Here is a 26524-nt window from a genome sequence, read left to right on the forward strand (position 1 = left end):
CCAAGGGTTAGATACACCACCTTCCTCCTTAGTGTCTCTGCACAGTGTGTGTACACGCTCCTGCAGCCCCCTGGCTCTGCAGCTGCCCCTCCCGTCCCTCCTCAGGCTGGGACCACATCTGCCCAGCAAATGAAAACTAAATAATATCTGTACAAACACAAGTACATATCCAGATCTACCATCACCTTTTATGCTCTAAGCCAAGGCAATAAAATATAGCTTTACTGCTTTGGACTTTAAAATATAAGTGATCACATACTGTATGTGCTTAAAATCCATCATCAGCCTTCACTGAACATATTTAAAAACATCCCAGTCGTCACAGAATGTGGATTAAATTAGTACAGCCAGACTAGGCTTCACTTCACAGCAGTGTTTTACTCAGCTGCTCCTGCTTTAGTTTCCAAGAAGTGATGCCACTGGCACAAAACTGAAATCAAAACAGAAATCACTGACCAAAAGACCTAGTTTAATTTTTGTGACAAAGAAATTAATTCTTTGTTAAAACTCCTCCCAAACAAAAGAAAACGGACTACATGTGGTATCTGTGACTTATCACTGTCAAGTACAAAAGTCCACATAGAAAAAGGTTCCAAAACTTGCCAGCAGTCACACATAATAGCAAAAGGCGGGGGTTTTCCCTACTTCTCTTTATTACGTATTTAATAGTACATTTTTATTAGAAAAATTCAAGACAGTGAATGTAATGGTCCATACACACACACAAAAAAAAGGGCATGCCATGCACTGGAACTGCCTATTCCTTGGGCTGTTTTTGCACTCTAAACAGTAGGTGAGGTCTCTTCCCTTTTGTCTCAACTTAGAATAGCAAGTATTTGTTTCGGTCCTTTTCCCCTCCCTACCTTTCCCCAGTAAATGGGTAACTGACATCAAATATGGGGGGGGGGAAAAAAGATGACTAATTAAAAAAATAGGTTGGAGAATTTTCATTTCGTTGACATCAGTCCTGCTACATCTTTTCTTGTCACAACGGAGAGCAATCTTCATGATGCAAATGCTGCCTTCTGGTCCCATGCCTTTTCTTAACAGACAAAAGATACAGGAACTCCTGTTTTGTGACAAATGGTGCGATTTTGAAATTTTCAGCACAAATTCAGTCCAAACATTTTTTGCTGTTGCTGCTGTTGCTGTTGTTTCAGAAATGAAATCTAAAATTTTGATGCTGATAACAAACATTTCCTGGTCCAAAACAAAACAAAACAATCACATTTCACTTCAAAGTATGTAATAAATTTCAGTTATTTCAGGCAAAGTAACACTTTTGCTTTTCTTGAGCTGAAAAGGGAGACTGTTAGTGGCCAGTTTGATTTGAGGACGTAATGGCAGTACTCAGGATAAGGAAGGCAGAGGGACATTAACTCTGTAAAAAAATAGAGGTAAACAATAATGGAAAACAGAGAAAAAGCAGAGGTGGTAGAGAGTAAAGACACTACTTCTAGCGACAGGGCAAGTGGAGATAGCAATCTGCCACAAGAAAGGCTTCCCTCTGGACACAGGGAGGCAACAGGTCCAAGCTCACAACTGAGCTGGTAGCTGGAGGTGGGAACCCCAGCGACATTCTTGCTGCTGCTAGTCCCCACCCATCTATCAATCCATCCATCGATCTATCGATCCATCCATCCATCCATCCATCCATCCATCCATCGATCCTTCCATCCATCGATCCATCCGTCCATCCATCCCACCAAAGTATATTCCTTCACATTGTCAGTGCAACCATACTTGCACAAATGACTCCTGGTTTTGGAGACTGGGGCTGCCTTCCTTCACAGTCACCCAGCTGACAGCTGAGCTACTTTGTGCAGGAGGCTGGGAGGCAACAGAGCCCTGCTCTGCCCACCACGCTCATGCTGAGAGACAAGCCCTTCTCCATCTCACTGGGGCTACAGTGGGACTGTAACCCTTGGCACTAGGATCAGGTGCCTTTCTTCTGGGTGAACCTCCAGTTCCCCACACCGAGGAGTTTTAAAAAAAGGGGTGACTTTACCCACAGGGTTTTTTCTGTTAGTTTAGGTGGGCACTTCTCCCTCTCCTCCTCCGCTGCTACAGCAGGGGTCTCAGGACTTCCACCCAGTCCCCTTCACCACCCCATCATTCTGCATGTGCTATGCTGATGAGCACCACCTCCATCACCGAGCCATCGTGCTCAGCCTAGAACCCTGTGCTTTCCAAAACAAAAAGAGAATCTATTTTCATTCATAACTTTTACTCCTTCCCGGGGGATGTGAGGAGCTTTGTTTACTCCAGAGATTCCCTGGGCTATGCCTATATAAGCTCCAGCCCCTAAAGGATCAAGCCGCCAAGTCAGAAGATACAGAGCAGACAATAAGCAGACCTTTGAGTCTACAAATTGGAGGTTGAATGATTGGCAAACAACCTCTCCTCATGAAAAATTATGCTACAGCAACACAATAGTAATGGGAGCCAAAAGTATGTCTATTCCTGATTTGTAGACCAGGTTTTAGTTATGCTATAATCCTCTCAGTATGCCTGCTTAGGATCCCGCAATCACACGAGTCATGAACACTACCCACAAATCCTTCGGCTTCCATACCGAGCAAGCAACACACCAGATGAAGAAGGATGGAAAATATACATGTGGAATTGTTCCGGGAACTTAAAGCACACATAACAGTAAACAAAGCAAATATGGTGCAAAACCTGTTGCTATTTTCACAGCATTTGCAGAGCAAAGCTGCATAAATGCAGAAAGATGCATACTGCCTCACACCTTTCTTCTGATCCCAGCAAATTAAGCACAGCAGCACAAACAGCAGCAGTGAGAAGGAAACGCTATGCAGAAGAGCTGCCCCATTTGCTCTTGCACTGCAGGTACATGTTTGGGTATGTGAGAGAGCTGAGTGTTAAAATTACTTTTCCTCATGCCTCCTCCAGATCCTTGGCTGCTCACAGGGAAATGAAAGGGGAGAGATTCCCTTGGCGCCATCCTCCCTCCTCCAGCCACAGTCTAAGCCAGCTTGAAAAGGTTGCCGCTGTTGTTCCCTGTCCCACTTGGGGACAGTCTTCATGAAGCCCTTGCCAGTTTGGTCTGATAACTAAAAGGCTGCCTCTGCTCCCCACAGAAAATACAGTGCTGTTGTTGGACATCAATGCACTTGCTGAACGACAGGCACTACAGATAAATTTTGGCTGATGGCAGGAGAGATGGCTGAAAGCCAGCTGACAGAGAAGAGCAGTATCAATCTCTATGCCGGGGGAATCCTCTGAAAATGCTACTGAAGCAAACAGCAACCATTAACAGCATAGTGGCAAACAAGACACGAGCAACCCTGATCTCACGGAGGAGAGAAAAAGGCAAATGATTGAACTAAAGTGATCAACATGAACTCGAACCATGGCACAGGGCAAACATGTGGTGTGCCGTATGGAAACTCAGAACAAACCAGAAAGCTTAGAACAAAATGAAATTAAAAATCTGCTTTTATTTCAAATTACTCCACTAAACATCTAACTGAAAACTGAGCTGAAGTTGAATGACTCTGTGACATGTTGCTCCTTGAATACTGACATTTTCTATCAAAAAAAAAAAGGTATTAAGAACACTTCAGTCTGGCTACCTTCTATCCAGTGAGGCTAGAAAACATTAAATTGTGAGATAAAAAATAATGCCACACCATTAGTCAGCAAGAGATAACTGTTCAGCCAGCATCCATGATAATATTTTCAAGAATACAAAGATGCTGAATGCCTGGGAAGGAAGGATGGCACTCACTCCAAGCATGGATTTAGAACTTTTAACGGGTTTGATTAATTTTTTAAAGACAGGCCCCATGCAGCCTCCCTTTGCCCACTGTTTCTAGATATAACCTACCTGGGGAAGGGTGATCAAACATCCATCTCCAAAACAGATGAGGCTTCCGCCTCTGTTCTACAAACAAGAATGACCCTCCCATAAGCTACACAGTCCTGGAGCATGACAGTGTTCCGTATTCTGGGAGGCCTTCTACTGAACAGCCTCGCACTAAAGCACCCCTGCAAAAGCACCTACCTAAGCTGCCAAATCTAGGGCTTATTTGATGAATGGATTTTAAGAAAAAAAAATATTTGAATTCTTCCTGTATAATTTCTAATAACTATCTGAATTAAATCAGATCATGAAGAGTTAGATCAAGAGGCGTTAAAATTCACGATCTGGAGCATCACTCCTATGAGGAAAGGTTGAGAGACCTGGGACTGTTTACCCAGGAGGAGGCTCAGGGGAGACCTCAGCAATGTAAATAAATACTTGAAGGGAGGGTGCAAAGAGGACAGAGCCAGGCTTTTCTCAATGGAGCCCAGTGACAGGACCAGAGGCAATGGGCACACGCTGAAACATGTAAGGAAAACATTTTTTACTCTGATGGTGGTCAAACACAGCACAGATTGTCCAGAGGGGTTGTGGAGTTCCCCTCTTGGAGATATTCAAAAGCCATCTGGACACTGTCCTGGGCAATTGGCTGTAGGTGGCCCTGCCTGAGCTAGGGGGTTGGACCAGATGACCTCCAGAGGTCCCTGCCAACCTCAACCATCCTGTGATTCTGTGATAAACACTTGAATTATCATCACTTACGCAAAACTATATAAAAAGAAAAAAAACCCAAGAAGCAGTGGCAAAAAAATGAAATATTTCCGTATTTATTATGGCAAGAAAAGTTCTTTATTGGACAATATTTGTCAATAATACACCTATTTGTCCTATAATACACCTAAAGGCATAATGAGACTGGAGAGATAGCTCCACCAAAGCTCAGCTACCAGGCCTAAAGCTAGCCCAAAATGCTTATACATAAAACTCAAACATGCCCACAACATTACAGAATAAAACCATACCCATAAATTTTCAACTCCCCCCTCTCATGTTCATTAAGTTCACTGGTGAGATCAGAGAACTTATTTTCATTGGCTATATCAGTGAATGACCAGAGTGGGAGCTGAAACAACCATCATCAGAGCAAAAGGCAGGCTGTGGACAGTCTATTTTAGTTCTTGCTCTCTGTCCCCTAAGGAATACTACAATCACAGAAACACCTCCTAGGTTATATAGTTTATTTGCCTGCTGGTGTGAGATTCTTCCCTATGATAATTTTTAACACTTACTTTTGCCAAGGTAAAAGCAATGTGTCGCATCTAAGGAAAATGAGCTTATTATAAGCCCCCTCAGACACTGTATTTTGTGGTACCTAATGGATCACAGTGCTCCATCATATACAGCGAAGGTGCCAAAGTCTTCAGACAACTTGCTAGCCCGAAACTGGAGAGTCAATTGCATAACAGAACCCCTCTGACTGCTGGGCCCCAATACAAATACTCTCACCCCCTTGCTACAGCACAGTGTCCTCTCCACTGCTTAAGGCACAGCTGATCAGTCCTGGCATCTCATGGGTGCAAGATGTGCAACTGCAGTGCCACGCAGTAATAACGTGCAAGAAACAGCCCAACCTGTGAAAAAGCAGGAGGTAATTTTGTGAGTCTGATACTTAGATGCAACTTTTCGGTCCCTTGGTGCTCCCGCAGCCCAGCCTGCTCTCCAGGGATCCCGCTGGACCTCACCAGTCTCTCTCACCCTGCAGACGACTTCCAAAACCAACTCCAAATGTGAACACCTGAAGGTGTTCACAAAAGGAATACAAGCAACCCTACAGGAGGTGTCTGAAAAAGAAGTGACTGCGATGAAAAACATGCAGACAAAATGCTGATGCAATCGTCTTCTCTCCGAACACCCAGTTACACGGGATGAGTTGTCCCGAAGATGAGCTGCAGGGCTTTCACTTCTCACCAAACCCATTTGGGTGAAATATTTGTGGTGTCATCGTCTGCCGGGTAATAGTTTCCTTGCAAAGTTTTATACATGAAACCTAAATCACACTAAAGTGAAGAGCCCATCTATTTAAACATTCTTCCAGCATATCTGCTTCCCATCTGTAAAGGTACTTGGAATTTTTCAGCCATGTTTCTAACTGTCTCAGAGAATGAACCAAGTCAGCCACACAAACTGCCCAAGACTAGGAAATATAGAGCATTCCACAGCTATCTAAAACAAATAAAATATGAAATAGTCCCTTACTTTCAACTTTAAATGCAGAAAAAAACATTAAAATTTATATTAAAATAATAAGGCAGCACTAAAAAAATCAAGACATGATAAAAATAAGATTGTTCACATACACCTAGCTCTTTCACCATGAGAATGTACATTATACACAGCCTTTTTTTCCCAGACACTTGCTGTTCTTCTGCATATTTAAACACAGATGTGGGTGCTTAGCAACTGTAAAACAAAGTCATTTACTTAAATAACTCAGTACAGATTAAGGTACTTCATTTTACATATTTACTTTTAAAATATTGTGTCTGGTTTATAATATTATTTAACACCTATAGAGGCAGAATCCTCATATATGGATTCCAAAAATAAGTCATTTACCTTTACGTTTAAGCGAAGAAATAGGGATTTGAGTCTGCTACGTAGGTATCTGTGTGGGCATACTTGTGGGCATTCGTATGTGTGCATGTATGTACTTCATATACAAGCTACCTACATATAGAATGGGTAAGACCAGAAAAAGACCTAGGAAAATAAAAGATTTACATGTTAAAAGTATTCCATTAGTGTAAGAATAAATGCAGCTATACAATGTTACGGTCTGCACCATTCCGTGTATCGGAAGTTGTTATGAAGCAGGAAGAGTATTTTGTTTAAAATGCCCATATTTTAAACTGGAGACAAACAGGAAAATTAGGAAAGTTCCAACAGTTCAGAAACTTTGTGGAGTCACTGCACTGCAGTATTTCACTAGTATTTCCAAATACAGAACATGGACTTTTTCAAGTTACCTGAAACACTGTTTTGCTAAATGAATAAGTCAACAGCATATAAAAAATGCTTCCCTGGAATGTGCATTATTTTGCAGCAGTCACAAGAAAAACAAAGTTTTTGAAGAGGAATAATACATTTTCTTCATTTTGTTACACTAACTGGTCTGGCCAAAAATAACAGAGATTTTTAATTTTTTTTTTTAAGCACACAAACTTTTGGTCAGATCTCTTACCTATTTGTTTCCTGTACTGGTCGACAGGAGTCCTTGCTGTAGAAGCATCTTTTCTACCCATCGTTTTCAATCCAAAAATCACTGTCAGTATCAGAAAAAAAAAAAAAAAAAGCATTATTCCTAAATAGGTTACTAAGGAATTCAATGACTTGCAACATCAGAAAAAAAACGTAACAAGCAACATTTACATGATTATACACAAAGACATGAGCCTTCCCAGAGTACAATGAGATACTGGAGTTAATCATCACTATTCTGAAGACTATTAGATAAATTCTAAACATACCTATTTTCCCATTGCATGGGTTATTAACATTACATAATGCCTGTTAGTTTGAATAAAAAAAAAAGAAAAAAAAAGATTTAAACTGATTGCACTGTAATTCAGCATTTGGTACCATTGAATTACATTCCTATATAATTTTTTTCTTTAGTAAACCAGGGAGTGAATGCAGTATTGTGAGCTGCTTCTGTTGATGGCAGACACATTTACACCATGCCTGGGACTCTGAGGCAGGAGTAGGCATGTGTGCATCCACGGGTGTAACTGCTCGGGAAACCCACCTGCAGACGCAGCCCTCCAGCCACCCTGAGCAAAAGAGAGGAAGAGATACCTGAAACACAGCAACCTCACACTCTCCTACCTTCCCATCATGGGCTCTAGAGATCTGCGAATGAACAGAAAGTGAAGAATAAAGGTGAGAGCTGGGGCTGTGCCCTTTTAACACCTCTCAGCCAAAGTACTGAACGTTTAAATCACCTTCAATGCATTTAGGTAACAACCACCCTGACTCTTGAACGGGCTTCTCACATTGCACAGCACAAGCAGGTGACACTAGGACTGCACGGGGAACTGCACTATCATTCATCCAGTGATACTCCTTTTGGTACTTTGGTGCTCCCACACCATCCCTGTAACTGAATAGCGTCACCTGAGTAGTGTTCTAGCAAACCCCTGATATACCCATTCAACGTGCAAAACCTTACGGTCTCTTATTCATTCCCTCACAGGGCTGCCACTCAAAAGATACAGTAAGATTCAACAAACATGCTCATTTCACCTCTTTTTCCATAGTCAAAAAATACCTGGCTTTTATGGTCACGTTTGTGCTCAAAACACTAGTTTTCAACTATTTTGGCTGGGCTGAAGACATCACCCATCACAGCAACGATAAGCCCCACTGTTTGACCATCTTTATGACACAAGCGGCCCAACAGCAACCCCTGTGCTCACAAGAGGACTGACATTTTCCAGAAGCGTCAGATTTACTGTTCGAGCGCAGAAGACAGACAACAGCCAACACTTGCCTTTTCCCTACCGGCCTCAGCGAGCACAGTGCCAAGGGCAAACTTTGGCTGAACTGCCCTGGGTAGCCACAAACCGTCTGCAGATTGAGCACATATGGCCTTGTGAGTATCTGCAAGTTTTATTTTTCTGTTAGGCATAACCAGCTGCGCTACAGCAAGACGAGCTTCCCTGGGCTCTGCCAAGGCATGCTGTCTGGGAAACGCAGCCCTCAAAGGCACTGCAATGCCAAACCATGGGCCAAACAGCATGCCAAGGCACTGCTGAATGGAGTACCGCCAGCATCACAACCTTAAATGTCCACCATTATTTCCTTTATAGCTTCAAACAAGGTCTAAAGTATAGCTGCAGGAATGATTCCGCCAGTTATTTGTGCATTTTAAAACCACAGTTTCTTCTTTTGCATTTAGCTGTTCTATAAGAGTTATTGGCATTTAATGTCAAATGACAAATCCGGAACAAGAGACAACCAGGCTCCTTAATCTAAAGTGTGGAACACAGAGTATAAAATGAACTTTGGTGCTCAAAAATCAGCAACGTTTTTTAAAGGAATTCAGGAATAATAACGAAGTATAAAAGACTGCCATTATTTTTTAATCCGAACTGAAAACTCAATTATAGTGTTCTAATGTTTCCATACATTACTTTGGTTTAATTCAGAGAATACTCCCATTTCATGTAAAACACATAAGCAGTGAACTGTAATCCACTGGGGTTTTTTTTCCCCTCTATTATGTTTCCCAGCTATTCTCTCAACCGAGTTGTATTTCTCACATAATGTTCACATCAGAATAATGAGAGTGGAAAATAAAAGTACCATTTGAACTTTCAGCTAGTTGAGGAGATGATAACAAATACATTTTACACTGCAAAACTAGTTCTTGGCTTTTTTATGCCATTGTTAGAGACTATTTTGACTCGCCTTTTGTAATTTCAATAGCCTACTAGTGTTTTGTAACAAAACATCAGCTGTGAAAAATGTTTGCAGTTTTAGCAGTGCCAATAAAACAAACGAAGAAAATGCAGGCAAAAATTATTTCCCGACCTAATACGAGGCACAGAGATGCTCACGTTTGCCCATGTGGCTCAGTGTCACCAACTCCTGCATCTAGAACCTTGACTCCTCTTTGTTCTTCAAAGGGATGCAGTAATCATCATTCATTTCCACTGCTTTGATGGTTAGATAGCAAACGCCTGAGAAACCCATGGAGACATTAGCACATACAGCCGCAACGTCTAATAAGGCAGCTATTTGCATAAAAGATCAGCCACAATTTAGAATGTGTTGTGATAGATGTGGAAAGGGAATAACAGATCTATATTAGCATGTACAAAACCAAGATTGTTTTCACAATTTAATTCCTTGGGGACTGTGGCTCATCACCTTCTTTTGTAAAGAATCCTGCATTCCCTGAGGAAGCAACTTGCCACGAGCCAGAGTTAAACTAAAATATGGATTAATAACAGATAATATTTATTATTTATGAACCTTGCTGTAGGAGTGGTTTCCAACGTAACTTTCTGATCAGATTTCCATAAAGGAAAAGCCTGGAACATTTATGAGTCACAAAACAATTTGAAAAGTGTTTTCTCCCCACTTAAAATAGCAGTGGTCATCCTACAATACTTGGTTGTCTTAACTTAACTGTAAATGGAATTTGCACAGAGCTGTCTCTGGCCGTGCCTCTGCCTCCGACGTCAGCAAGCGGAGGATCTGGCCTTTCCTCTGTTTCTTTGCCAAAGGGAAGGGATAGGCAGCGCGCGGCGCTGCGTGCACCCCAAGCAGCCTTCAGGTCCCTGGAATTTTAATAAGTACATAACCATTTGAAAAACACATAATGAATTTTGTCACTACTCTTTTTACAGGCTACTAAAAATAGGTCAAGAGTAATTCCAGATCATTTGAAGGCAACATGAACCCTCCTCAACTTTCAAGCTTTTACAAAAGATGGTTTTAAGAAAATGAAGCGAGGCCCAATGGAATGATTTTTTGTGTATTGCTATTTCAGAGATACTACAAGGTCAAAAGACATCTTTGTTTTTGTGGTTCCCTTCACTGGTTTTCACCCTCTTTCTCTTCCCCTCTAGTAATTCCCCTTTGAAGGCTTACACCCTCAGAAAAACACGACTTTTCTTTTCCTCCTCTTTTATTCATAAGCAGTGACTGATAATAATTAATGCACACAATAAATTGCTTATTATCACCTCCAACTGTCAATAGCATATTGTGAGATAAAACCCAGTTCTGAAGGTCCATTCAGGGTCTGACCACAGAAGCGTTTACATCCCAATTCTCTATTCTTGATGCATACGCAGCCTCTATCAACCAGAAAAAAAAATTTAAAGCAATTACTTTAATGAAACAGAAACATACCGTGAATGACTTTAGAAATACTAATAAAAAAGTAAGTACAGGGACTATATAGCACAGAGGTTGCACTTTGTGCATTTATGGCGCAATACAAATGATTAATAACAGTGATAAGGCCTAAAATGTGAACGAGTGAACACTCAAAAATCTATGTATGTGCATGGGTACAAACCTTCTTAGCGGTGATGTTTGATAGTATGTTTGTATTCTTCAGTCATAAGGTGCCGAAATATTAATAGAGGGCACATTAAAGAAATAAAAATATTCAATTAAATGACCAGTTTTGTAGCTGAAATATAGCTAGTCAGGTGAGAGTAAAGCAAGTAAAACTTCAGGATAGAAAAGAAACACTACAGAATGTAGAAGTACCAGGCCAAGTCTTCAGCTGTTAATTGAAAATGCCGGTGAATGCACAGTGAATATCTGCGTACATGCACAAGTACCTTATCTTTAATTGCACATGGACACCTAACTTAAATCCTTCTTTTTTGTTGTTGCTGGATGCAATGCAGGTTGATAATTTGAACTCATAACCCAAATCATATGATTCAAAGTGAAAGAATTGGTCTTTTACCAGTCAATTCCATAGCTCATAGTTCAATAAATAATGGATATCAAAACCCTTACAAGTTACAGGACAGCAAAAATAGCCTTTTATCTTCCTCAGGTAAAATCCAAGGAGCACATCAGATCCTCTGTGAACATCAAGTTATTCCAAAGAACTGGTATCACTGAATTTGAAGTGGGAAGGTGTCTGCATGCAGCTTGGTTATTTTAATTGGCTTTTTTTGGTGTAACGCTGAAGTACAGTAACTAAGATCTGTCTGTACAGCAGTGGAGGAAATGCAGTGAAACACAATTACCAAAATTGTAAGAATAATGCAGCTGAGTATTTTAACCATACTTTAACCAAGAGAAATAATTAAAAAACCTTTACTACTGCTACTACTTTAAAAAAGTTACAAACAAACCAAAAAATTTGAAAAAAAAAAAGGTTTATGTTCTACTCATAAGTCTTACAGTAGTCTTCACCATTTCTCTGGAAAGTCTCTCTCAATGGATGTGACTATTATTTCAAAGGAAAGAGTACGTGCCCATGGTGCTTCTTGCAGAACCTAGCTCTACTTTCTTTGGTGATTTATTTAATTTTCCTTTAATAGAAGGTATTTAACATTTCTTCACTTAAGTTAACCTTGAAAGCAGCAGAGGTGATTTAAATTCAGTTAAATTTGGGAAAACTAATCAAAACAACAGGATCCATAACTCCAGTTGAAACAAATATTACTAAAATAATCTTAACTTTCTACACAAGGACAACAAGCACTGTAACATATCGAAGGACAATAAACACTGTAACATATCACACAGTTAAAACCATCCAGGAATTGTACCTTTTAATCTGATATATGTATCAGGCTGTGTCATAGTTCACAAAACGCACATTGTTACTTCCAGCAAGTGCCCTTTGCACTCTAAGGAAAGGAGCTGCTCTGTTGTTTATTAGTTATACGGTGCCTACAAACACCATGAAATTAGCTCTAAATTTATTTAACAAAAGTAGTACACAGGTAATAGTCCATATGAATTCTCAGCACGTTCTCCTTGATGTTTCAAAATCCTGAGGCAATATACTACAAAAAATGAATTTCATCAACAATCCGGATTAGTTCCACCTGATTTCAGGAAGGTGAGACACCCAAGTTACGCAGGAGGCCACCTCCGCGCCCTTTACAGTGAATGAAGAAAGAGGTGCAACGGTAAGGAATCCAAATCGCCTCTGGTAATCTTGCTTTCTTGCCATGCTCCTAAATCTCCCCTAAGTACCTAAAATTTGGTGGGACTATTTAGGACCAAATATTTGCGGTTGCTCCTCTAACAAAACGTCTACTTACTTTTCCTAGATGCAAAATGCTTTTAAATATCTGAAGAGTTGAAAAGATTATTATTAAATGTATTCATGACAGCCAGGAAAAAAGTGAAAATTTCAAGGATTGCAAAACCTGACTAAGAGTTTTTTAAAAAACTTCATACTTACGTAAATTTAGTTTTTTAAACAAAAAAAGGCTATTAAGAGTGTCAAAGGTTCCTTCCATACCCAGTAGAGTAGTTTGTCACAGCTTCTATGGGAAAAAGAATCAAAATATACTAGGCCAAAACTCACTTATAAAAACATTACTTACACAGAAGATATCTGTTTAGCAATTGGTGTTATACTTGTTATACAAATAGTATGACATCTTGCTGCAGAATATTCCTATTTGTAGCGATTCTGTGCACCTTACGTTTACTTTTCATCATTAGGATTTGTTATTTGTCTTCAGAACCAAATTCCCTACTCACTTCAGAGCCGAGTAGAGCTACACCATCTGTGAAACATATATTCACTTTAATATGAAGACAGATCTTCATCTGAACAAATTTAAAATTCCAAATGTTCAAAGATGAACTTTTTTTCATTTTTATGAATATGACGGCATTGGTGTGTCAAGAAAATATCCTTAAAGAAGTTCATGAAGGGAAAAAGCATACATGTGGTTCGCTTCTGCCTTGCCAGACAATTCAAAACGTAGTATTTCCCAGAGGAAAGAGTAATCTCTGCTAAAGGGAAAATTACACAATAAATGACACCATATGTAGTATTTAAGAATAACATTCTTCAAAACAACAGAATCTGTTTAAACTTTTTTTTTAGGGGGGTAAGGGAGGGACTATGGTAAAATCAGAGGTAGAAAGGGTGGGAAAAGAACAGGCATCTAGACCACCATAACGCCCAGAGGCACATCCACCAAAAGTGGGTACAGCCTCCATGGGAACAACCACAGACGCTGTACAAACACCTCCGTGATCTGAGAGTAAGCAGGGAGGGCACCGCCGCCACCGCCGCCGCCACCACCACCACCACGCCTGCACAAGATGGAAACGAAGCACGCATTCTCTGCCTCGTGTTCATCGAGTCAAGAGCAACGACAAGGAACAATTATTTGCTCTGTCTCAGTAATTGAAGCGGCAGCAGCGAACATTTTGCGGTTCAGTTAAATCCAGGCAGTTTTATTCCCTCTTTGATCCCCACCACACACCCCTTCAGCACTCATTTCCTTTGATGAAGTAGGGAATAATTTCAATAACAGGTATAAAGCTAGAGGTCATAGACCTTAAATTTCAAAATCAGCTAAGTCTGCCTAAGCACTTCACTTCTAATACGGTATGAAGTTACAATTCTTGAATTTAATAGAGCGCCACGTGGTTTCACTGAAATCTTAGTCCAAAACCTCAGAAGCTTTGTTTTGCCCTGCTAGGTGTTATAGCAGGGGAAGAGTGACTTCTTTCCCTTCCTTAAATCAGAAAATAACCCCTCTATTCTCCCCTCTCTTTAGCTTTTGAAAGTGACAAAAATTCCATTTTTCCCAGATGTTACTCCTTTTCTGGGACTGCCAGAAGTCACAGCTTGCTATAAGCCTGGGTGCTTTAATTATATACATTTGTTAATTCCTCATTTGTAGACTTTAAGCTTAGGCTCATTTTTGACAGAAATTAAATTCTTATTTCTTCCTCAAGTGAGAAGAAATATTTAGGCAGTAATTATACACCCCTTTAGCATATCCATCTAAAGCTCCAGTTCACAACCATCCAGAGGACAGAAAGTCTATTTCATGATGTTTTCAATATTGCAAAATGGGATAACAACCTTCAGTGAGCATAAATCTTGTAACTCTTAAAGTTATGCACACACAAAAAATCTTGGGACAGTAAGCAATTCCATATTAATTTTTTTTTGTTTCTAATGTGCCTTTTTCCCCACTTGCATTATCTTGGGCCATTAAAAGTAAAAAATATCCGAGTTAATTATTTAAAAATTGAAATACTTTCCTTGAAATAATATATCAAAACAAGACAATTTGAAACTGCTGGAACGTTTCCTTTCCTCTCACCCTGTTTTTTTAAAAAATGCTTTTTAAAGTATGTTAGGCTAAGTTTCAGCTTAATTTTTTCCCCATTAATTCTAATACTAATATCCCATCTATTTTGATTCCATTTTCATTAAAATTTGTCTATCATTCGAGAAGAAAACCATCTCTCGGCAACTAGTCCGTTCCTGTTTATCAGTCAACCTAACTGAAAACCAGAAGAAGATAAAAGAGCCACAAATAAGCCACACGGGCACAAAGCCGGGAGGCAGACAAATGCGCCCTTCTGTTATATGTTTCACTGTAGGATAAAACGATGTCCCATCACACATGACCTCAAGTCATAGTAATTGCTAAAACTGGTCACCACATTTATAGCCTAATGATCGCCTCCCTTCTTACCTTGAGCAAGCATGCAAAAGTTGAAAGCAGGCTACAAATGACAGCAGCAAATAACACTTCAGTACACGTAGACCTAATCGTAACACTTCAGCAAAACTGAATTATTAGTTCCATTACTAAACCTTGTGTTTGAAAGAACTTAAAAGGTAATCTTTCCATCCTGCGTTCAGAATTAATGTCGGTTTTCTCCTTTCTCTGAAACTACCGCAGCTCGATGAGTATTAAATAGACTGATCTATGAATGAAGAAAAATAGTTTTATGCTACTTTTGTCATCTCACATGCTATATTATGCATTCAGGAAAGCAACTCAGCTTAAAAAAAAAATCTATTTTAGTCAGCAGGCAAAAGAAACATGAAGTGTTTTAATTTGGTGGTTTTGGCATTTGTGTTTTCCCCTGTTTTTCAATAACTGATTAAAGACAGAATAACCTGTTAATCTTCCCCATAAAGATCAGAAGATAAAGCTGACACAAATTTCCTTAGCCTTAACACAATATATAATTTTTTGTACTTTTTTCTTTAAAATTGTCTGAGGCAAAAACCAGTGGAAAATACAGTAGATCTTAATGTTAACATATCAAATGTAAAGTTCAGCCCTACAACACTTAATAACAAGCCTAATAGTCAGGCTTAGCAAAGAGACCCATAGATGTTAGCAGCAGCATTTTCAAAACCAAGTCCTACTCTATTGGTTTTGAAGGATTAGGCCATAATTAGGTGAAGAGTTTAACACGGCTTAAATAACATCAGCTCAGTAGTTTCCAAAGTAGTTCAAAACAATAGGACAAGCACGCTCTCTGCAGATTATACCTAAACTGCTCAAGTCTTGGCTCTCCTGAAGCCTACCCAGAGATCCCATCAAAGGCAATGATTTTTAAGACAAAGTAATAGTGTATATATCATCTCTTGAGGAGCTTTATGTTCTATCTGGGCAAAAAGGGAATATAAGATCATTGACATCTATCAAAAAACTGAATCTTGAACAAAAATGGAATTAAAAGAATGGATCAAAATGAGGCTAAAACCTTTATATGTGCCAAATGAAGAAATAAGCTTTGATAGCCATCAGAAGACATGGTACACAGTTTACTTGCCTCATTTTAAGGCAGAGCAGACAAGTGCGGAGTGCAGCTGGGAAGGCAGCAAAAAGAAAAAGAGTCAACCAGTAGAGAAGTATCGGCTGAAATAGCAGAAAGTCATGTGAATGTCTCAAGGTCCTGAGGCAACCATTTGCGCAAATGTCTGCTTGGGCTTTTTTCACAGCTTTCCCCATAAGCCACAGGATGGGAGAAGACTGTGTCCCCATCTACTCCCACTGCGCCTGAACAGCGTCTGTGCGTCGCAAGGAAGAAATTTTGCTGCAGGGTTCATTGTCCAGGAGAACGACAAAGGAAAGGATGACACCAAGACTAATACATTGGAAAAAACCACTCCTTTGCATGTTTCAAGTCACACAGTACACACGAAGTTATATTTACTGTAAAAATATTAGTGAAGTACAAAATTGAACACTTTTTCATGGGTTGATGCTTTTGGAGACAGCACATTTTTAAGAACCTGTGTTCTGACATGTGAAATGTTGGCCTTCTCTGGCCTAAAAGATATCTCTTACGAGAGATTTCTATACCTCAAGCTAGTTAGGAAGGGAATGAAATAGTTACGAGACTCCTAAAAGAGATCATTTAATGCATAGCTATCAGCTTGCAAGCATTTCTTCAGAAACCCTAGCCTGAGATAAAACTGCAGACAACAACCCACTCCATTCGCTCTAATTTCCTGAGTGCGTCTCTCTAAGCACTAGGGGTTTGCACATGCCCTTGGCTAGAGTCAAAGGAGAACATATGCTTCAGCACTGCCATAAAGTTTTATTAGGAGGAGGGGGATATACCGCCTGAAATCCAGCCTTGTAGAGTGCATACAACAAAAAAACCCTACTAGAACATACAACAAATTGAGTTCACCTAAGCTAGGTTGCTAAATTTGGCTAATTTAGCTAAGTTGCTTCTGCGTTTAACTTCCGAAATACTGTCCCATGTGCTCAGCTTTACAGCCATCCCAGTTGTTGCCATACTGATTCTTTTGATAAGGTAAGTTAATGAAAATGTATACCAATATAGTACAGGGCAAACATCTTTCCAGCTCTTCACTATTTCCAGCACTGACAGTGCTTAAGTCTGAAGGCTCAAAACCAGACAAGAGGTAAGTTTCGTCAGAGAGACATTGCCCTGAGCTTTTTCCTACAAACAGCATTCCTGCCCCTTGAAGGTCTCCTCAAGGTACAAGACACATTCTATAGAGTCCTTCTATGGTCACGATACAGAATTGAACCGAGCCTATACAATATACATTACTTGTGTGCAGTAAATGACAGAATGCAAGTGCTTTGAGTTCTTTACTCTGCATATATGGTGATGTTTTAGTATGGTACCCGCATTTAGATCATAATTTCCATGGGTCTATATAAACACGCATAAAGATAAACAGCCTCTCTTCCCATGTAGAACTGGAAGAATTCATCCAGAAGCTTTGCTTTGTAAATCATTTCAGACGTATTTCACTGAAGCCATAAAGGATATTAGCAAGTGCGCTGGGACCTTTTGTTTTAAATTATTATGATCTGTTACTCTAACAGAAGTTACTAATACTATTTAACCCCACTGGTGTACTTAAAATGAAAATACTTTGAAGCTTTTAAAATAGGTTTTGTCTCTATAATAATCATTTTTCCAGAATACCTTCTTCTTATTTAGCCTGTTGGTCTGCTGCTTCGTATATCCAGAAAGATACCAAAATAATCCAGGCTTTCAAATTATCCTATCTTTCAGAATAAAAAAGTAAACAACAATCTAAGTATGCTTTGCTAACCTTTTCACTCCAAATTAAAAAAGGTTCATTCATAAATTAAATAGCATATGTAAAAAAATTCCACAGAAAGCAACATCCATCCTTGTTCTGACCATTTTATGATTGCAGAATCAAAAAAACGGCAAATTATTAGCTGCTGCAATTCTTTGTGGTTCCATTAAAACCATACTTAAGTTTAATCACACCAAAGTCTAAAGTTAAAAAAACATATTATAGGAAGCTTTCCAAGATGCATATATACAACAAAAATGAAACAATGCTTTCCAGAACTTCTGTAATGGTAATGGGAAGAAATGACAAATTCACACAGATGCAGCACAGCCTTGCCAAGGACACCCAACACTCTGTACGCAGGAGGGCCCCTGCAGCAGCCAGGTGGGACAGCCAGCTAATAGAGCTTGCTGAGGTCCAACATGGATGAGGTGAGGTAGACGTGTGGTCAGAAACATCACGGCAAGCTTGAACCCACTCTCAAGCCCACCTGCCAAAAGCAATACCATCAACAGAACTAATTCTGTGTCTTCCAGGACCTTCATGATGCTTTCAAATTTTTCAGGACATGTTTTTCATAGAAATTAGATCTAGGTGTAACTTTCTAGCACTGATATTATTCAAGGGATTCAAACAGCCCTCCTACCTCTCCCCCTACCTCTACTAGACAGCACCAGCCCTTCTTGCCCCTGCCCTGCACTTGAATCCCCTTTGGCTACAGGTGCTTCCTCACAACCCGAAGTCTTCGCACAGTCACAGCTTTACAAGATAAAATCTTCCATGCTGCACACACACCCAGCATTCCTTCTTCATCGACACGTTTGCAGACAAATTGCATTTTAACAGACTCATGTCCCCATGATCTCAGCTACACTTTAAACTTCATCCCGTCTTCATCAATCCAGCAATCACTGAACCATTCATAGTTTCTCACTATTGCTTTTATGGTTACAAAGAGAGAATTGACTAAAACAGCAAAAAGCATCACACCCAACACGAGCACTGGGGAAAGTCCTGACAAGCTCTCATCTGTTGACAGTGGCCTCCAGCCATTACTTCTGAGTGCTGGCAGCTCACCAGCTCTTTATCCATTTTATTGTTACTGTACAGTCCTAATTTTTAAATTAATTTTAGTTGAGTAACAGTAAATCAAGGACCTAATCAAATTTAAATGCTAGCTATACAAATAGTGTACTTTCAGTTTGACAGCCAAGACACAAAAACAAAACAAGTAATACACTGCTTCAGGTTAACTGTTTCCTTTTGGCAAGAATGCAAGTAATAACAAAACTGGTTTAGCAGTGAAGTGAGTGATGTAATCTTAATTGGAAGCACTGCAATCAGTTCCACGCACAATGGGTGCAACACTAAAACCGCCTGCTGCACAATTTCTATGGCATACATACCACATGAAAGAAAGATCTATGTGTTTTAATATGAACTTTTAAGCATGATCACTTTTATGAGTAGACAAAAGCGTGAGGTGGGAGTTTAAGTAGAGACGGTGACATGGTAAAGCCAAGTGCTGAAATATCCTCACACCAACTTGGTACAGCAACAAGTGGAAAACATATGTAATTTAAAATATGAAGTTTAAAACACGTTCAGGGGAATCTACAGGGGAATCCCAGAAACAAGCTTTGGGTATCTGAGAGGGTTTAAGATGTTACTGACCCAGGGTGTTTAATCACCTCTCTCTTACAGGCTTCTCATCCCTGGCAAAGGGCAACAAGAGGAGGTACGTTCTGCCCCCGGGGCCCAGGAGCCCATTCCCACCCTATGCATCAGTTCAAGCCATCCAAAAAGAAAGGTGAGGGTGAGGGAAGCAAACTCCAGTGACTGAGGTGGAGGTATTGCTGGCTCTTCTGTACAGACTGCAATCTGAGGGGTGGGGAGAAGGCGACCAGCTGGCAGCATCTTAAACCACAGCATCTAGGGCTTCCAGAGCACATCTGTCAGAGCCATTCCTGAATAAATTTGAGCATAAGAGTTTGTAGAACTGAGAACTTCATATGCAATGATAACAATGAAAACACAATAGATAAAAGCACAAAAAGCTACAAAGGCTGATTGATAATGTAAATGTGAGAGGGAATTATCATGGGTAAACTTAACCTTTTCTTCATTTACACCACACAGCACAGCCAGGGAGAAAACAACTGAAATTTTGAAACCTGCTACATTTCCAACCCAATCTGTTTCCCCACTATAAAAAACAGTTCATAACATAAAAGGTTATTTTGTTCCATTATTTATTTTATTTCAATGGAAATACACGAGGACAAATTTGGCTTTCTGGCTAGAGGCAACCAGCTACAGGTGATGTAACCCCATCTTTTGTTTTGTTGTCTTAAGAACAGAAACAGCAGCATTAGTAGCTGACAACAAACATGTACAAAATGGTGTGCTTCAGTTTGCCCACCAGATTTTAACTTCCCTATACCATTCTCAATATTAACATAGTGCTAACCTTTGCTCTTTCCCTCTCTCATACTTGCCCTTTCTGGTACAAGTGACTTCTCCACTGTAAACTTCTGCTGTCAGAACAGTCTTTCCCCATTTACTCACTTCACCAGCTCAACATCTATTCCTGGATTCCTATTTCACCCTTCCTCTCCTGAATACCTCCCATCCTTCTTTACACCTGCTGTTGGGTTTACATCGACTAATTCATCACACCGTGTCTTTCCAATTCTGTCTTCGTTTTGATGGAAAAACACACTGGATGAAGGACGATGCCAAGAACAATCATAACACATGAATAAGCAGTATTTTGTTGATTTATGAATTACCAACTTAACATTGCACAGCATCCTGGGACACAATGACCTGTATTGTGTAAAGCTTCGTTGTATCATTGCAACATGTGGTTAGAGAGGCAAAATCAAACTTAAAATTGCTAACACTGATTTTTAGTCTCGCTGCTAAAAAATGCAGAAAAAAATGGAAAACAAAGGGATTAGCACTGTCCATTTCAAGAATGCCTGGAGTAAGTGTTTACTCAGCCCACTGAAGTACAGGGGTATCTACGTGCACGTAGTGAATCAAAAGCACCTGGGGTGCCTTGACATTTTCCCATGACCTTCAAAGATAATTCTAATGAATAAAAATGTATCAGAAATCATAGGCTGTTGCAGATAATTCTGGGATATTAAAGCTGCATTAATGCAAGTGCGTTTTCTTCTGCAGCAGTACCAGTGACCACCTATGTTTGCCGTTACATAAAACAGAGCTCCTTCTTAAATGGCAACCACCACAGTTTTTCGGGAACTATCTTTCCGTCTTTTCTTCTTTCCAAAGGGGGGGGAGGGGAGAAACTTATCTGCTTATTCTGTGTGTCAAAAAATACTTCAAGACTAAAACTGATTGTTAAAGAGCCATAACATAAATTGTGTCTCATCATCTCCTCTACCAGCGACACCATGATGTTTATGTTGTACATAATACTGCAATGATATATGAGATCATCAGCTTGGTAACTAAAAACAGTTTCACTGTGTCTGTGATTGATAAACTATGGAAGTGTTAAAACATTAAAAATGTTAATCTTTGTAATAATCTCCTGAAAAGTTTTTACATTAATTTAAACCATCGATCATTTTAATATTTAATCATTGCAGACTTCATTTGAAATGATAGCCATTCACTGAAAAGCAATTCATTTTTTATTTTAAAAAATCATCAGTTTGTATGTATTTTGTAAATCTCTTCATATTTTTTTCCTCAAAAAAAAGCAAACCTGCAAGCAAATGAAAAAAATTCCACAAGAACAGAAAAATTTAAAACAGAGTTTGTGCCAGCAAACATATACTTTTGCAGTCCTGCTTCTCAGGAGTAACTGTATTACAACAGTAGTGTTGTAAGAGGGTTGCAGGATTAGGGGGACTTCTACTGTAAATGAAAATCATTAGCTTCTCTGTCTACACCTTACAACCATCTGTCCTTTGTTCTCTTTATGTATCTCATAACATGTAAACATAACAATTTACTTATGAAGAGTAAGTACTTAATAGAGAGACCCAGCTCTCCAAGATGATACTAAACTGAGGTAGGTTTTTTTTAACATGTAACCCCATTTTGTAACACTAGCCTGCTTTAGCAACACATAAAGCCTTTCCACAGTATCCCATCCTCTTCTGTAATTCACAGCTTGTCTTGCCTAATGAAAAATATAGATTAATACAGAAATATCCCAAAGGAAAACAAACCCAAGAACTTCCTAGTTATGAGAAAAATCTCATGGAAATTCTAAAATTCCAACAGCAATGAATTATTTGTAATCTTGACAGTATGGGTCTGGTTTCTTTTGAAAGAATTTTAAAACTATCAAGAAATAAATTTCACAGAAAAATCCAAGGGAAATGTCCTCACTGCACTGCAAAAGAAACCCTCATCTTGTTGACTATGTAGAGTCTACTAAAATTGGATGCTTCCTGGAGGTACTGCCATAAAGTGCATGGAGTTTAAGTTGTCCTTTAAGATTGGGCTGCAGGATTTGGCTGAAATATTTGAACCAAGTAAATCCTAGATACACACTGGGAAGTTTCACTGGTTAATATATTAGCTTACATTACTAGTCTTCGTTCTGTGTTTGTGACCAAGAGTGAGTTAAAGGATTTTCCCATAACTGCTATAAAACTCCCACACAAATTGGCTTCCTCTCCTGAAGAGGCTGCAGAGTGTAAGGACAAGAGCTATGAAGAAGTCAGGGAACTGGCAGAAGTGCATGTGGAATCTTCCAACGCATATAAGCTTGCTCTGCACATTTCAAGCTTATGAAAATAAAATAAAAAACAGTAATAAAAGCACTGCCTTTATTCTTGATTTTATGAAGAAAAGTATATATCTTGTTGCATACTACCTTTTGCTAAAGTCTCTTTTTAAGGAAAGATGTATGGAAAAATCCTATTCATTCAGTGTGATGCAGTAATTGAATTCAGGAACGCAGCTGCCTGCATCTGAAAAGGAAGGATAGTCCTGTTTTTATGGAAGTTAATAGAAACACATACATGTGTTTGTATAAATATCGATAAAAGATTTAAAGATAATGAAAAGAGGAGCTTTACCAATGCTAACGTGAATTTCTGTTTTAGTAATTTGATTTGAAATAATATTTTAAAACCTATATATTTGAAGAGCTCCCACATCTGTGCTGAAACAACTGAGTATTTTCTATATCGCTTTTGCAGATACAAAGTACTATTTTAACAGACTAAGAACTCAACTGTAGAATATTGTTGTAATCTCTATTTGGTTAAATTAATAAACCAAATTCACAGAATTAGATGATCATCGATGTTGGAAGGGACCTTACGGTCATTTACTTGGGTTCATCTACCCCTGCTCAAACAGGTTCAGCTGGAAGACTACACATAAACTATAAAATAAAATACAAAAAGGATTTACATATTGAAGCAAGAGTAACAGAAAAAAGTGAGTAACTGCCCTTTCCTAAAAAGTGTCAACGGTTTGCATTGGTGTGATTATTTCAAAGCCAACACTTTTTTGTTTTCTCTACGCTCACAAGTAATGGCCTGAAGTAGACTAACATCTTCACAGCTTCCATGAAGACAGAAAATAAGTCCTAGAAGGGTAAATTGTACTAATTCATAATGAGAGACAATCACATCAACAAAAGCATCTGCCAAATTTTCCTTAGTGGGCAAACAAGCTATTTTCTGAACAACCAAATTTGTCCCTAGCCCGTTTTGTACCAAGAGATGAAGTGATTCAGGCAAGGAAGATGTGCCAAATGAACCTACTTTAAAAATGGTTGGTCTCCCCATACTTGTAGATTTTCTGTGCATCCCTGAAACATCACTTTCTACAATTTTCCACTACTTAAGTCATACGTCAGTAGCAAAGGCTGGAAGAAAGTCAACACATCTTTATTAACAGGTACCCTTCCATTCTGATTAGCTCTTCAAGAAATGAGCCGCGTCCCCAACAGCAAAGAACTTGAGCCCTATGTAACATGTAATTGAATTACTGAGTATGAATGCGTGTGCTGTACATACAGCCCTGTTACACCATAAGCTCTTTTAGAGGAACTTTCTAATACCATGCTCTGTCCTCATAACTATGTAGGCCGACGTAAGGCAGAGCAGTTTGAGAGCCACACAAGTAGTAGGCTGACAGAAATCCCTGCCAACACTTCACATTTAGAAATGTTGTAGCTCCCATTTTCTGTCCAGGATTTTCTGAGCGTAAGCATGATCAGCGCACTCTGCAGAAAACACAAAGGAGTCCAATGTACCCGGAACACATCACACCTGCAAGGTAAACACAGCCAGCTCAACAAGCCCGAGTTGTATCAGATTTACTGCACGTGCGAAGCCACGCACAGCCCTGTTACACACCACACACGCAGCAGCTCCAACACGTCCTGGCCTCGCTGCGCGCAGGGGGCCAGCCTAGTCACACACACACAGCAGCTGCTTGTCCAGCTCCCAGACACTGGGAAACCCCATACAGATGGGGTTTCGCTCGCACGCACGCACCCAGCCACACTGCTCTACTGGGCAGCGTACAAGGAGTTGAGTTCATGAGGGAAAGCTGTGGCGCATCCTCGCATGGAGACATCGCAGGCTCCTGTCAGCTCCCGACAGCCCGCGGGCCAAGCCTCGAACCCAGCCTTCGCCGAGGAGACCCTTTGATTGGGGGATTATTTCCCTCCACATCGGTCAGTACAGTCTGGGGACGGACCCAGCCCGGCAACGTCTGCCTGCGGGCACGGTGGAATTAGGCCAGGCAGCCGAGGAGCGCTCGGGGCTATGTGAGGTGGCACGGCCAACCCCTGCGCTGCGGGGAGCTGCCCGCTCTCGCCTCCCGGGCGCAGTACGGGCCGTATAGGAAGGGAGAGACGGGGCTTTTCCCGCCCACACCCAAAATGGCGGCGGCCGCCCCTAACCCCTCCCGGCCCCTCAGCCCACCTTCCGAGGGCGGCACCCGGGCGCCCGCGGCGCCCCCCCCGATTGGCAGCGCGCTCCGGCCAATCGCGGAGGCGAGCGCTTTCTCCCGGCCAATGGCAGCGGAGGCCCGCGGCGGACAGCGGGCCGGCCGAGCGCGCCGCCGGCGCGGACGCTCCGTGCCCGCAGGCCAATGGCGGCGCGGAAGGGGCGGTGGGCAGTGCGCCCCCGCCGCCCCGGGGCGGTTGCCGCGACAACCGCAGTCCCGGCGGTGCCGGCCGTCCCCGGCGCCCGCGGCCCCTCGCCCACCCCGGGAAGCGGCGCGGTACCTCGGGCCGAGCGGCAGAGCTCCGCCTCCTGCCTCCTTCGTCGGCGGGGCGACTTCCTGTGCTGGCGGGGCCGCCGCCGCCGCCGCCTCCTGCCCGAGCGCCCCCGCCGCCCCGCCTCCCGCTCCTGCCCGCCCCGCCGGGCAGCGGCCTGCGGCGGGCCGGGGCGTCGAGCCCGACGGCGTCGGGCTAACCCGGCCCGGCGGCACCTGCGGCGGTGTGTAGGGGAAGGGCCTGTGCCCCGGCCCGGCGGAGGGGCGGCGGCGGCCGAGGCCCTCACCTCCCGCCGAGGCCCCGCAGTGCCGCCCGCCTGCGCCTCTCGGGGGCTCCCTGGATTTGCCAGGGGAGATGCTTTGCAGGAGGCTGAAAGTTCAGTCATGGAGTAGTATTTCGGCATCCTCCCTCACTCCCTCTGCGCAGTTTTTGCTGCTCTTCTGCCTACCCGTATCAGCAATGTTGCTCCAAACATGTAGCATGAAAAGCAGTTAGCTGCCTTCACATCATCATCACAGGCCCGCTTCAGTGGGAACCGGCTTCTAAGATCCTAAAACCAACACATGGGAAGTTAATAACCCTGGCAGGTAATTTTTCACCTTGAGATGATACTAGGTCCCTTGCAACAGATAGCTCATTCACTTCCGTGCTAGAAGTAGGCCACTGACTTTTGGAACAGCTTACTGATCAGTATTTCAAGCGCACACTTTGCTTCCTGCAAAATGGCAGCCAATAACCAAGTGTAACGCTGCCCTGTAAGGAAAGAGACACAAATAAGTATTTGCTTTAGTTTACTTCTGCAGCTTAGAAAGTGAAAGCCATACCCAGCTGAACTTCCCCATCTTTCTTGATGACACGCATACAGAGTGGAGAAAGCCTACAGAAAAGTTGATTAAGCAGAGTTTCTGTCTGACATACATACCAAACCAGAGGGTTTTTCTCCAGTCATTTCTGTAGCAAGCTTAATGGATGGCTGAAATGAAACAGCTTTCTTAGAAATACAGCCTGTCCTGACTTCAAGCGATGAAACACAAAGCTTTCTGTGTACCTTTTCTGCCAAGAAATTTCACACTAATGGTATCTAGCTGCTTTGAATGTGGCAGTTCACTGGACACAACGTTATGTTTTCTTCCCAGGGTATCTTGTCCCCCATAGGTCAGGGGGTGTCATAGCCACTGCGGGCACAATCTCTGATTTTTCTAGCTACTGTGTGTTCAGAATTTTCAACAATATTTTATTTCATTCATACTCTTAATGGTAAGCCAGGAACCATATACATGTAAAATATTTTAATACTTTATTTTGTTTCCTTAATTGTTTTAATACAATTCAGTTAAACCCAATTCATTATTAGGCTCATGGACACTTGAATATATTATATGCA

General features: G+C 41.1%; 1 protein-coding gene across 5 annotated transcripts in view; it reads right to left on the bottom strand.

Annotated features, from left to right (window-relative positions):
* The window catches only part of TRIQK (triple QxxK/R motif containing), a 63409-nt gene extending 37963 nt beyond the window's left edge, over window positions 1-25446 (bottom strand). The window contains exons 1-4 of one of the 5 annotated variants that reach the window (XM_075085385.1): window positions 25150-25232; window positions 10023-10173; window positions 9448-9570; window positions 7071-7151 (exon numbers count right to left, since the gene is read on the bottom strand). In XM_075085385.1, the coding sequence (XP_074941486.1) occupies window positions 7071-7151; window positions 9448-9484 (118 nt within the window). In that variant the 5' untranslated portion in view covers window positions 9485-9570; window positions 10023-10173; window positions 25150-25232. Of the gene's footprint in view, window positions 1-7070; window positions 7152-9421; window positions 9571-10022; window positions 10174-10581; window positions 10678-25149 lie in introns of those variants that run through there. The other 4 variants (XM_075085384.1, XM_075085388.1, XM_075085387.1 and 1 more) reach the window with 4 other exon arrangements.
* Window positions 25447-26524: the final 1078 nt, after the last annotated feature.

This window comes from Phalacrocorax aristotelis, chromosome 2, assembly GCF_949628215.1.
Source record: "Phalacrocorax aristotelis chromosome 2, bGulAri2.1, whole genome shotgun sequence".
NCBI lineage: Eukaryota > Metazoa > Chordata > Aves > Suliformes > Phalacrocoracidae > Phalacrocorax > Phalacrocorax aristotelis.